We start from the raw sequence: 14,973 nt of genomic DNA on the forward strand, positions 1-14,973 counted from the left end.
AAGAATATTGCAATGAAGGAGCTAAAAAGAAAACGACCGAAAAGAAAGAATAACCACTCATCAAAAGTTCTCGAGTTGAGTCTCGGATCGCTTTGTTACTAACTTTAATGAAGTATCCTGATTGAGACAAAACCCCACGAACAATATTGAATGGTATTTCTTCCCCACAAGCTGAGTTACGTTTTTAGAAGACAGAAATGTTTTTCGTCACAAAATAAACGAAACTTTTAACGTTCTGCTTATGCCTTTTATTCGCTATTGATAAAGAGATTACTTTGTTTGCTGTGCCCAACACGAGTATCGAAACTCGGTTTTCAGCGTTGTAAGTCCGCAGACATACCGAAAGAGATTGCAATTTTCTGAAGTGACAAAGAATAAGATTTTGGTATTTTCAACCTAAAAAGTACATTATGTGATACAAGGGCTAAACAGCCAGGTCAGAGACCCGTAAGGTTTAGTTATAGCTAACCCTAATATAATTTGTCATGAAGGATGTTATGAAAAACTTCAAAAAAAAATTTGTATTTATAATATTGGGCAACTTAATCAGAAGTATCGACTCAAAACATTAATTACCGAATATTGATTTTTTTAAAATTATAATAATGTCAGCACACATTAGGGTAACGACACGTGTTTATAGAGGAATGGGGGGTAGTAGAAACATTATTTCCTATACACTGAGAGAAGCTGTGCGATGAATTGGATAAATTATCATATCCAAGTTTTCTTCCAAGCTATTACTTAACGAGGTCTTTTAAACATTAAACTGTAATGCTGGGCAACAACAGTTACAATTAATACACCATGGGATCGAAGTCGTTTACCAAACTGTTACCTAACAGGGTCTTTTAAACATTAAACTGTAATGCTGGGCAACAACAGTTACAATTAATACACCATGGGATCGAAGTCGTTTACCAAACTGTTACCTAACAGGGTCTTTTAAACATTAAACTGTAATGCTGGACAAAAACAGTTACAATTAATACACCATGGGATCGAAGTCGTTTACCAAACTGTTACCTAACAGGGCCTTTTAAACATTAAACTGTAATGCTGGGCAACAACAGTTACAAATAATATATCATCGGATCAGAGTCGTTTTTTAGGTTCTTTTGTTCATTATTATCAGTTATTTCTAAATTAAACGTCAACAACACATTCTAGAAGCTAATATCTAGCTAATACATTAGTTAGATACGTGTGAATTATACCCTAAAACCCGGCTTGTTTTTATACCGTTCTTTACTATTACGGTATACAAGTTAATCATATAGAAATATTTCTATTATAAAAAAAAAGAAGGTGAAATCACTGATTTATTAGTAAAATTCAATGTGTGGTTAATTGTAATTATCTATAGTATATTTCTTTAATTCTGTGGTTTGTTTTAAATTTCGTGCAAAGCCTAGAGGGAATGTAACTGGTCATCATCACCAACGATTTGACCGTTATGTTATAACGCCCCCACAGTTGAGAGGGCGAGCATGTTTGGTAGGACGGGAATTCGAACCCACGACTCTCAGACTGCGAGCTGAGCACCCTAACCACTTGGCCATGCTACGTCATTGTTTTTGTGACTCGTATTGTTATGAGGGACCTTGTAACCAACAAAGTCATGGATCTTCAAAAAAAAAAGTGAAACAAGTAGTTAAAAAAATTAAATAGATTAGTAATTCTAGGGTTAAAAAGCGAGAAATACAAATACACAGAATTTATTAAAAGTGATTGTGTACTTATAGTGAATGTGTTTCGTTGTTAAAACGAGCGTTTCAAAGCGTTGCGTTTCCGACACACACACATTGATTTCCGTTGCGACCGATGAAATTTGTAACGATGAACGTTAATAATTTATTTTTTTTAAATTTATCACCTATATCTCAAGTTTTGTTCCGAATATACAGATGTCACCTTATTTTGCTATAGTAAAAAAAAACACGCGTTAAAATATCAGATGACATTGTTTCCATTGAAATAAACATATTGTTACGTCTCCGTTTGTTAATTAACTTTCCGTAACTTCGTTCCGACGAAACTTTAGCGACACAAGTCCTTACTTAATATAACTTCACGATACACTCAACTTCAACAGTTGCGCTATAACAAACTATAATTCACGTATCACGAGCTGGACTTCAACAATACGTCTCTCTCTGTCTGCAGTTCAATTACTCATTACCTACACACACATTATTGTCCCGTCACGTTGTCACCCTCTTATATATATACCAGTCTACCCTATATCTAGTAATCTCCCGAAGGTTCGAGAAAGAAGCGGCGTGACACTAGTCACGTGACCTCGCTGACGCAACAATATATAATCAGTTAGACGCAATTATTTACCTATAATTGTATATAGTTCATTTATATTAGACGAATGATATAATAGTTTTATATCAATCAATTTTGAAATTTACCACCCCCTTTCCCTCTCTCCAAGTACATATCTGCGCAAAATATTTTTCTTTTAGATAACTATGTTGTTTATATCGTAATAAAATTAAGATAATTTATCTCAGTCGCTGAATCACCGTCTTGCAAAATGTATTACGTTTCTGTTGGAACTGTAAAAGTGAAACGCTGGAGTCAACACTACCATAAAACACCGATTCCCTGTCGAAACTGTAAAAGTGAATCGTCGGGCTTAAAAAAATTATTTACCAGCCGTTGATTGGTCTTTTTAAATAGATCTACGAGTTTAGTACTTAAGTGTTTAATAAATCGACCTCATTCCAATAATCCTATTTTTGTGCAGGAAGAACGTTTTAAAACTACTGAAAAATTAGGGGTGGAGGGTTTCAGGAAGAAGGAAAGGGAAATTATATTGTGTATATAACTATACAAATCTCTGTTACTTGGACTCATTTCAAGATAAATATTTTCAAATGACAGAAACACAAATCTGACAACAGCAAAAAATGAGTAATAGGCATCTAATTATAGTTTACCTTCCGTGTTACTGTAGTACATAGTTAAACCACTTGTTCAGAAGGACGGTGGCAACGTAAGTAGGTCATTGGTTTGTGCTTAGCTTAAAAGAACTGTGCAGTTATGACCAGTAATAGAGCTGGAATTGAAAATCTCAAGGTAATTTATAAAATTCCCACTAACGTTAAGATATAATTCCTATGCACTGTTTTTCTTTCTTTCTCTCTTGGATCTTGACTAACAATTTTTTTTTTTTTTATGTACTGATCACTTTTTGTTTCACCTACCGTTTATAGGAAAAATTTAATTGAACGAGATGGAACCATCGATGCACAATTACACACACTATCTATATTACCTAATGACTTTTCGAGGAACATAAACATTTCTTATCACCGAACAGCAGCACGTGCACTCTTGGCCACCTAGAAAGTGAATTCCGTTTAACCCCGTTTAAAATGTGGGTGGTTGCTATGGCAGATTTTCCATAACGTACCTTAAAGATGATGTCACGATTTTAGTACAATACACGCATGGCTTCAACGTGGATGAATGAATTAGAATGTATAACGTGTTAGAAAAGGCCTAACCTTAATGTTTTAGAGTTTCGATAAAAGTGCGTGTTCTAGGACCCGTTCACATTAAGGCTTAGCTTTAATATTTTGAAATGTGTGAGTTCCGTAATATATTTATATACATTCTTTATCATAATGGGTTAATTCATGGTAGAAGTCTAGACCCAGTTTTATGAATGTTTAATTCGTGTCCCCAACTCCGAGTCATAAATGATCTTGTTTCAGTGTTTCTCACGATAATATATTCTTGCACCCTTCAGTTATCAAACGTGTAATTCGTGCTTTTTTAGTGGAAATAATTACAGCAATCTAATATTAAGTTTTGATTACTCTAGGGGGGGAGGAAAAGTGAAAATGTAGAGTCGGTACCTGGTTGTTTTATTGACGATGTTTTATTATTTGTTTTTAAATCTGACACTTGTCGACAAGTGAAATCTTATACTTTGATTTGTTGGCCTTATAAAGGAGATGTGTGTATGTTTAGAGCGATTTATGTCAGTTACCAGTCCTTGACCTTTGACCCGTTAAATGGCGTGACAGCTTGTTTAGTTTTGTCTAGTGGAAATGCGCATATTTGGGTTAAATGCTAATATCTGAATACACAAATCAAGGTTGAAATTTTCTGCATTTTCATTTCATGCCCACAAAATACGCAAATTCTAAACGAACCAGAACGACACACTGTTATGTTAAATCGTCGTAACTACAGCTTAAGCGACGGTGTATTAGATCATCATGATTAAGGATTAAGCAGTAGTGTTACGTTAGGTCGTCATGATTAAGGATTAAGTGATTGACTGTTGGGTTAGATGAGTACTTGCTTGACACATGAATGAATTAGAATTAGGTCATTTAATAATATTCAAGTTTCTAACACCTGGCTCAGATCCCCCCTGGTGATATAGTTGTTGTAGCAAGTGTCGTGAGTCATGGAGTTCCAAATAATCCTTATACCAAAACCTGTACGGCTAGGTTATGAGCTTTAAATGTTTCGTACACACGTTATACGATTTGAGATTAGATTGCAGCTGGCTAAAATCACTCCAGAAACTAAATAAAAGTATCTCTAGCATTGGGAAAAGGGTACTTATTTGTTAGTGTGTCTGTCCTTTTTTTTTTCATCTTTAATCCTTGATTTGCTATTTTCAGACTGTATTGCTTTGAATAAGAGTGTATTGAACTATGCGCGTGTCTATTAATTCCAAAAAGAAAGATATTGAAGAAACGCGGAGTGCAGCTAGCTAGATGTGCTGTCTTATCAGTTTGGCATGTTTGTAACTTGCGTTGTTGGACGCAATACACTGACAGGGGAGTGTACCGGAGGCCTAGAGCTGCTGCTGCTACTACTACTACTACTACACAGTGAACATGTCCATGACCCACTTTCTTGTAGCCTGAAGGAACTGTCTATCCAACAAGGCGTCCATATGGTATTATCAGCATATCGCAGTTAAAAAAAAATAAAATCAGCGAGAGTAAGTTAAAGGATTATAACACTTGTTTCCTGCGTAAAGGAAAAAAAAAGAAGGTTATTTTTATAATTGTAAGAACTTCCGTTTACGGATAATATTAATAAGTTATGTGTCTGCCTGTCGTTTTTACTAACTAATTTGAGATGGTTTTGGTTTGTTTGTGCTATTGAATTTCATGCTAAGCTACTCGAGGGTTATCTGCGCTTCCCCATCCCTAATTTAGAAGTGATAGACCAGAGGGAATGCAGCTAATCAACACCTCCCACCGCCAACTCTAGGGCTTTTCTTCACCAATGAAAAGTGGGATTGAATGTCACATTATAACGCCCACATAGCTGAAAGGGCCGAGCATGGTCAGTGACGGGATTCGAACCCATTACCCTAACCACCAGGTCGTATTAGACCAATAGAAAACACGTATTCAAATATACACTGAACTGGCATATTTAATTATCAGAAGACTTTCTGTGTAAAGTAATTAAAGCATTACTAAGCCTCATGTACATACTTCTTATTGCGTTGTACATGTTGTCACATTCTGTGTCAGACTGTTTGTTTTAAAGAAACTGTTAAAAAACGGCTTTGCCAAACCTTTTATTTAAAACGAGATACTAATTTAAAGAACAAAGCCTTTCCTATTGCAAAAAAAAAAAAAAATCCCGGCAGTAGGGTAATGAATAACAGCCGGGCGCCAGTTACTTGATGGGAAAGTTTAAAATGTTTCCTGGTTTTGGAGGTGTCTTAAGAAGTAGGACTCTCATAGAGGTGGGAATACACTGTCTTTACAAACTAACAACATTATAAATAAGTAACTGAAAATAAAAAGCGGATGGGGTCCACATGGAACTGCTCTATTTTTGAACATGTAGTTATGTAACATGTTCTTTTATTTTTGTATGGAACTACACCAAACTAAGTGTTTCCTAATTAAGAAATCTTTATCCTTGGCAGTTTTTGCTTGCAAATTAACTGTTCATGTATTTGTGAAAAACGAACAAAAGGTGGTTTGAAATGTTTTATCGTAGTACAAACAGGCAAGTGTTGGTCTGGTGGTTAGGGCACTTGTCTCGCATTCTGAGGGTCGTGGGTTCGAATCCCTGTCCCACCAAACAATCTCGTTCTTTCAACCTTTCAAATGTGACGGTCAATCTTCCTATTCGTTGATAACAGAGTAGCCCAAGAGTGGGCGGTGATGACTAACTGCCTTCTCTCTAGTCTTACACTGCTAAATTAGGAACGGCGAAATAAAAAAAAAAAACACCAAAAACCTTTTCAGACGTAGAGCCGTTATATGTTACGATCAATCCCTCTATTCGTTGGTAAAGAGTAGCCCGAAGAGTAACGAGTAGCGGTGGGTGGTGTTGACTAGCTATCGCTTCAGAATTAGCGATGGCTAGCGCAGATAGTCCTCAAGTAGCTTTGCGCGAAATTCCAAAACAAACGGAGCATACAAATATAACGTGGACAGTGGGATGAGGACGAAATCAGATGGTCATACGTGCCCTTTCTTCTGCATACGATATATTCAGTTCAATAAAACCTGTCTTCTCTCTTTTTTTGTTGTTGTTGTGACTAGAGACATCATAAATTTGTTTGTTTATTTGTAATTAAGCACAAAGCTACACAATGGGCTATCTGTGCTCTGCCCACCACGGGTATCGAAACCCGGATTCTAGCGTTGCAAGTCCGCAGACATACCGCTGAGCCACTGGGGGGGGGGGGACATCATAAATGGAGATGATAGTAAATAACCATATACTTAATCATCCTGTCAGGGCAATGTCAAAGAAAACAATATAGTTTTTACTGAAAGGTTAAAATCAAATATCGGAGGCTATAAAAAGTTCAGAGGGCAAACTTATATTTTACAGTTTGGATACTACTATTGGATTCTGTGTGTTATCTTACATGACTGAAATGTGAAAATGCATAATGAAATATTCTAGTATTCCTACGTTATTATCCATCCTTAAAATATTTTTGTTCAATTTTCCTTTAAATAACTTACTACTTAATTTTTCATTTTTTGGTTTTTGCTGTTAATTACAGCTGTGAGGCCGGATCGGATGAGAGGAGGTCGAAACAAATTTGGACCTATGTACAAACGAGACAGGGCTCGTAAATTGCAGATGTTACGTCAAAAGCATATTGTCCAGTCGCACTGCTTGGCGTCCCCACGGGAAATGGCGCCTTCCAGTCCTTTTCTACCTCCGCAGGCAGTGTCGGTGACAGTAGGTGCGCCTTCTATGTATTCCACAGACCTAACTCAAGTGAAACAAGAACTGATTCAAATCCCTCACCTCAGTTCATCAACCAGTTCTCCCGATTCTTCTTCCCCTTCTTCTATATCAACCACTACACAGCCCCACATCTCCATGCTTCCACAACTATCCAACCAACACCAATACCCTTCCGTTTCTCATCTTAGAGACCACAGTAAGACGACGTGGATGACAACCACTCACCACCCATCCAATTCCATAATTCATCACCCAACCTATTCCCCCAAATCTTATCAATGTGATCCCGGCCCTTCATCTGCAGTACCTGTTCCCCTGGCGACCGGAGGAAACAGCATACCTGATCTTATACGAGATCTTCAGATGTCGTTTGTTGATGACAAAGAATGGCAGAGTCACCTCTTCAGTCTTCTTCAGAGTCAGACGTATAACCAGTGTGAAGTTGATCTCTTTGAGTTGATGTGCAAAGTAATAGATCAATCTCTGTTTGCTCAAGTTGACTGGGCCAGGAACACAGTCTTTTTTAGGGATCTGAAAGTAAGTTTTCCTTTCAGTAATAATGAACGTCACATGTTTTAGAATAATACATTCTGTACTTGTTTGTGTACAAAAAGCAACTTAATGGTATTTATTAATATGACCATTTACGTTATTTCCGATTAAACCTTTATAAAGCTGAAGGCCTTTCAAAACTAACCGTCAAATAGACAACATGTTCATATACCATTTACTACCGGTGGGGTGCACATATCGCATCATAGTAGATTATTTTATGTGTTTGTGTGTTACAACACTAAGTGTAAAGAAGGATAACCTCAGTGCTTAATTATAAACAGTGTAAAGAACTGACAAAAGGGGTGGGGTGGAAACACCAGCAGTAACTAGTGGAATTATTTGCAACATTTATGATGCGTGTGTTTTAATTTTTATCAGTAACTCGTATGTTATAAAGGTTTCTGCAACCAATAAAATCATGGACTCATAAGTAATTTGGTAATAAACAGTTTAAAAACGTGTGTTTTAAAAGCCGATGGGATAGGTAGTGTTAAACAATGTTCTTGGTTGCTTCTTAAGATCCTAAGAATTATGTCAGTAGCTTTATGCTTTTAATTTATTTTTAGTTAACTATAACCAAAATAAACAGTATTCATTAATAATAACTATAAAAATTACTGTAAAACGATAACGATATAAATAAATTGAATTATTTCATCATGGAATTGACATTAAATTTAAAATAAATTATGAAGTGACGGTAAATTTGGCCCTAGGTTTCATTCAAAAAAACAATTTGCCTCCATTTTTGGAATGTATTTTAGGAAGCCTGTAAGTTAGGCACATCTTGTATCCCACATGTAAGGTAAAAGTATAATTTTTACCAACATTTCTTTTAGTAAAAATCAACCTGAAATAGTTAACTTGCTTGTTATTTGTTTCCGGCATTACAGAATCTTTTTTGGCTTGCATTTATAAGGATGTGAAAGGTACAGCAAAACTTGACTAGTAAATAGTAATCTCCGAGTATATATTGTTTCGTAGCTAGCTAAGCCTAAGAAGAGTACTGTGAAGGAGTTAATGTAAGGCCTAGCGTTATAGGAGTCATTTTTACCTCGACATGTTTCATGGTCAACACCACTCTATTATCTATAATAATAACTAAAATGATATTTAATTAACTGCAATAATAACTATAAAATTAAACCAATAATTATGACAATTAAAAACAAACAAACTGTGATAGCGGTGCAACTGCGTTCTGGCACTTTGGTTGTTTTGTATGGAATTATTAGTGTGTTGGTTCCTATATGAGGGATAAAAAAATCATTGCTATTTTGCTACCTACAAGCTAATTCATCATTACTTTCGGGACTGCTTAAATTTAGAGCCAAGTTATTGTTGTGCTATATCCAATCATGCTTTGTTTTAAATATACATCAAACTACAAGTTGAGAAGCACTGCCTTAGAGAACTTTATGTTGACGAACAAATCTAGGACATTGGACAGCAAGCATCTTTGATGTTTTGTTCGAAGAACACAAAATTTTCTAAGGTAATGTGTAATGTACAGGTTTTTCGAGAAAGTTGACGAATTGATTATTATAACGATTGAAAAAAAAAAATGGGCCCTGTGAATATACTGGTAACGCCCCTGTAACAGAAAATTATCATTTCACTATATACACTCCGACGATTATTTCAGCTCGTTTTAATCTGTTATATGAATCAGTTTTTATCTGTCCTAAAAATACTCTCACACTTTACTATCTAAATGCGCATGCGCGCCATTTCATTTTCTATGGATTTAAACAAAGGGCGGATGTAAATATACTTTAGTAAACATTTTGTATAACAACAAATTAAAAACTTATCACAAAATTTTTAAAAGGTATAACGTTTATTTATTGATAGTATTGAGTACAGTAAAGTTAGTAAATTAAAGCAAAAAATGTACATAAGTTAGTGTTTACTTATCTCTATCGAATATAAGCCGTACTTAATAAAGGCTTAACTAGTGTTAGGCTGAAGACAAGTGGACTTGTAGATTTCAGTGTCCGAGATTATAAATAAATCTTGTATTTAAAGAACTACTGTTGCAATAAAGATACTAACTTGACCGCAAATGTTTCGCGGGTTTCTGGTAGTTTATATAAATGTAGGAACTGCTGTCTTCTTAGGAACCATACTTAAGTCAACGTTAACTCAAAATTGAGTACTCGAGTTCGTTTATATTATTTTTACTTCACTTATGTACTTAACATCCAAAATATTATTTAGAAGTTGAAGTACCGGTCTTTTATCCGGTTTATGAACTTAAAAAAATGTGTGTGTGTGGATGCTATGATAAATAATACAAAAATCCTAACCGTCACACAGTTTATTTATAATGTAACATATTATTACAGTATTCATTATTACCTCACCAAAAGTTGTGTGTAAGCTTAATTTGATATACTTAAAACATGGTATACACTTTTCTAATGATCAGGGTGAGTTTTGTAGGAAGAAGTAGCAGAAATGTAGTGGCGGTAGAAAAGTGCTTTCTGTTTCACGTGATTAATTAATCGACGGTCATTGGCCGCCAAAGTTGAAAGGTCACAGTAGGAACTCGGTCAATTGCTCTTCATATCGGCCTCGTGGTGGTTGTTGGAGTAGAAACTTTACCTGAGTTTATGTAATATTGCAATAGTGGTGGCCATTTCTTTTTTTTTCATTGCATTCTTCCATAAAGAGTGATAGCACGCTCTCTGAGATGTACGTTTGTGTGCCCTCCTCCACACTTTGTGTATGTGCCCTATATATATATATATATGTAGTTAAAGTTAACTTGAGAGAAAGATTACAAATGATCGATAACAGCAATAATGGGGGGTGAGGTGGAGATGGTTGTTATCCCCCACCCACATTAACATGCTCCTTGTTTAAAATTTGGTCGAGGTTGGCCCAGCAATCTAGGAGTAATTAGATAAGGAACACAGACAGATAGACACACAGATGTTTGTGTTATATCTTTGATCGAAAAAGCTTATCGTAGACATAAACGCTACTTATAACGTGAAAATAAAATATTTAATTCCGAGGCTGCCACGGCGAAGATAGCCAATTGCGTAGCTTTCGTAAAAACAGCAAAAACAAAGAAATGCAAGTAGCGAGCCCACGTATTATGTAATTTTGATGTTTTATCGTGTTACAACACAGAGTAAAGAACTGCCCCCTCCAAAAAAAAAGTGAAATCACATTTTTTCATGCAAGATAAATAACTAATGAGATTAATTGCAGTATTCTTGATTGTTTTTTTTTGTTTTTTCTAATGTTGTGTGTGTGTCTGTCAGACTCGTATTATCAGGTACCTTGTAAACACCACTGACACTTTTGGTGCATGAAGAACTTTTAAACATATGTATAATAGCCGATGGAGTGCATGCACTTTATCGCTAATTCCAAGTATAAAGTTCAGTGGGGGGTAAAACACTGCATGAATTGGATAAAACGAAATGCATGAGAGGAATTTAGATTATTGTATAGCTAATAATAATCATCATTTAAGTAACAACAGTTTAACATCTTAATTTTCTAGTGATCCTGACGATCATTGGTACTTTGCATAATAAAAATGCGCGTTAGAACGAATGGCTATCTATGATGTTGTTGTTGCTTAAAGAATTCTAGGTTCGAATAAGGTTTCAAAATAAAACCTGAGTGTTATAGTCGTACGATTTTCCCTGTTTACCTGATGGTTCTGCTTTTGCAATTAATTACTTAGGAACTAGGGGCTTTTGGACTTTTTAATAACTACGAAAACATAAGTTATTGACCTGATTGATAAAATATAATTACCACTGCCAAGTGATACAAAAACGTAATTAGCTCTTAAAGCACCGTGTAAATAGGTAAAGCATACCTATACACAAATATTAGGGTGGGTATAGGGAGCGCACAGAAAAATCCTAGGTCAACGATCAGACTTAGTACGTAAATATAGGCCAAGATCTTATTAGAACTCCCTAATCAAAACATGTATGGTTCCTTGTAGCGCAAAGTTGTACAATAGAGTACTCGTGCTCTGACTACCACGGATAATAAAATCCCGAATTTTAGGTTTGAAAGTCAGTTAGTTCACCTTTGACTCACTAGGGGACTGGTTAAGACACTGAAAAACTATTTACAGAAACAAAAAGGAATGTGAAAATGTATTTTTTTTAAAAACCCTGGAATTACCTATCGGGATTTGAAACACATTTTTATGGACTATCGATGTCCCAAATTGTTGTAAACTTCCGACTTTATCCCAAAAAAACATGCGAGTAATAAAACATTAAAAAATTAGTCTTCCAGTTAACTACATTAGGTAATATTGGGACGCCATTTATATTTTTGCATAGAAAACTAGTGATTTATTCCGTTTTGTCTTAGGCCATTTCTTTAGACCGAGTGTTGTAACAGGCAAAAACGTAAAAAAAAAGAAAAAAAAAGACTCAATGTGATACATTATATGGACAACACCGGTGGTGAACAAGCTGGAAACGACAGACACCGGAGTATTCTTATCTACCAACAGTGTTTTAGGACGTGGTTCCGAGAGTACAGATCAGTTAGAAATCAGTATACGTTTACGAAATGTCAGTCTTCTATGTTAGTGAGAAACGAGCAGGATTTCGAATGTGATTTTATGCACTGCTGAATTGGTATTGCGCGAACAAACAGGATGTATTAATGTTTGTGTGAGGTCAAATTAATCAAAACCACGCTGTTTTGTGAAACTGATGTTACCGCGTGACGTCACTTCAGACATGTCACTGCAAGTAAACAGGTTTAGTGGTTGTTAGGGTTGGCAGTGATTGTAATATAAGCACTCGTGATATTAAAAAAAAAAAAAGGACAGGATCAACCGAAAGAAAAAAAAAGCAACGGAGATGAAACCCAGTGATGTCGAAAAATGAACACTTGAAAGATATGTAACACGAGCAATTAAGAATGGATAATATATGCATATATTTTAAAAGCACATTCAAATATACAACTAAAAACAATAAGTTATATTTGCTTTATGTGTGACATTTTATAGACGCTCTCTCCTAGTCGTATTGCCTCCCAGTGGCCCAGCGGTATGTCTGCGGACTTACAACGCTAGAAACTGGGTTTCTATACCCGTGGTGGGCAGAGCACGGATAACCCGTAGTGTAGCTTTGTGCTTAATTGCAAACAAACAAACGTAGGCGTTTTTTTTTTTCTTTGTGGGGGAAAATAAAAGGCGCCATTTTTACCTGTACTTTTTATTTTCCTCTGGATTTTTTTTTTCAAAGTTGCCTATCTTGGACAATATAATTTGAAGAACAGAGACCGCATGAAACTTCAATGAATTTAATACTTTTGCCTCCGTGTAGTACCAGTTCTTCGTCACCGGATTTTCCATATCTATTTTTTTTTTATTATTATTATTCGCATGCTAACTGTAGTTCAGTGGGTGTGATATCCCACGAACTTTCAACAAATCTGATTTTGTCAGAAAACAAGTGAAACGCTGCGTCTTGGAGAAGATTTAAGATTAAAGGTGGACGCTAAAGGCGTGCGCTTATGTGATATGGGCGGGGTGGGGGTGGGGGGGATCTGGTTCTCCGTGGTTCAGTTTGATGGAGGTAGTGGTAGAGCCCGAGGCTTTGCTAGAAAAAAAAAAGTTGGTAACGGTCATGCTTGGTATGCAGTGTTAAGATTAGATCTGCGAGACCATATACGCCACACCATCAACCGAATATTTCAATCTTTAAGACGGTGTGGTTATTTTATCATCTACTAAAATCTGTTTTATTCATTCCAGCTTTCCTGCCTTCTTATTTGCAGCTGTATATTGTCTATTAAAGCAATGTATTGCCTGGTTTAAACGTCGTGCGTTCCATTCCCTGATTATGGCATAATGCCAACAGTAGTGAAAAACGAAGGTCTAGTCAATATCTAAAGCTATACTTTTACATAGATTTTCAAGTTTTTCTAGCTCGTGATATCATTTATTATCGGGGGGAGAGGAGTATTCGGTTGCCAATTATTTATTTTTAGAAAGAGTGGGGGAAAAAAAAAAAAGGTTTAGTTACTTTTTTTTTTTTCAGCTGGGTTTTTATTTATTTATTTATTTTATTAGGCAGCGTTTTTCAAAGGGACTAGTGTTAAAACTGTAAACTAAGACACGATATTTGGTTTCAGTGTATTTGTATGTGAACGATGTTTACTAATTTTCGTAACTATCAGCAGATGTAGAAATGTAAAACTTTAACGTTTTTGTTACGGGATATTGTTTTGCATAATTATTACTCGGAGAAACAAAAACACAAATGAAAAATAATTCCATCACTTACCACTAGACTTGGCAATAATTAAAAATTCTGAATAATATTACAAGTAAATATAATGTATTATTATTATTATTTTACAGTAAAACGTAATTAAATAGTAAGTTATCAGCAGAAAAAAGTGGCGTTTCGTCTCTTAACAGTTTTCTGCTACAGACTGTGTGTGTGTATATATAATTATTATTATTATAAAGTAGAGACTCGGAGGAATGGTCCATATTATTCTTTTGTGTGTAAGCCGGGGGGGGGGCATACTCCCCTGGCTTTTATTTTTCACTAGGACATAATAAGGTTTAAATATAGTATAGATAATATTACCATTGCTGCTGTTTTAAAGTGTTAATTTATGAATGGTTGTTGAGTTCAGTTTCACGAGTATGAGATATGTAACTTCACTGGTTCTATCGTTTCTAAGTCAGCAATGTTGTTTTTCTCTTTATTTTCCGCTGACGTTACATCATTGATAAATCTTTTTTGTATTCATTTATACTAAATGTGATGGCCCTATTAACGTTCGTCAGATTTGTTACTCGTAGTTTCACCATTAAATAAATAATAGAGAGATTCACAATTTTCAAAGTTAATTTGACAGACGGATCCACTTATATAGTCTTCATTATTTAGTTACTGTTTTATATTCAGTCCCATACCCGTTTCCATCTCTTGTTTTTGTTCCGAGTTTGATTCAAAATATTATAATCAGTTTTCCTCCTATTTTCTACGCCCCCCAGTAGCACAGCGGTACGTCTGCGGATTTATAAACGCTAGAATCCGGGTTTCGATACCCGTGGTGGGCAGAGCGCGGATAGCCCATTGTTTAGCTTTGTGCTTAATTACAAACAAACCTATTTCCTGTGTATGGTTTGATTTGCTTATTATTTATTTGCATTTATTGTGTGTGTGTGTGTGTGTGTGG

At 35.5% G+C, this 14,973-nt stretch overlaps 1 protein-coding gene across 1 annotated transcript in view; it reads left to right on the plus strand.

Annotated features, from left to right (window-relative positions):
* Nucleotides 1-14,973, plus strand: part of LOC106465368 (nuclear hormone receptor FTZ-F1-like) — a 45,908-nt gene that overhangs the window by 20,096 nt on the left and 10,839 nt on the right. The window contains exon 2 of the mRNA XM_022393245.1: nucleotides 7,028-7,755. Coding sequence (XP_022248953.1) covers nucleotides 7,028-7,755 — 728 coding nt within the window. The remainder of the gene's footprint in view (nucleotides 1-7,027; nucleotides 7,756-14,973) is intronic.

This window comes from Limulus polyphemus, unplaced genomic scaffold, assembly GCF_000517525.1.
Source record: "Limulus polyphemus unplaced genomic scaffold, Limulus_polyphemus-2.1.2 Scaffold1922, whole genome shotgun sequence".
Taxonomy (NCBI): domain Eukaryota; kingdom Metazoa; phylum Arthropoda; class Merostomata; order Xiphosura; family Limulidae; genus Limulus; species Limulus polyphemus.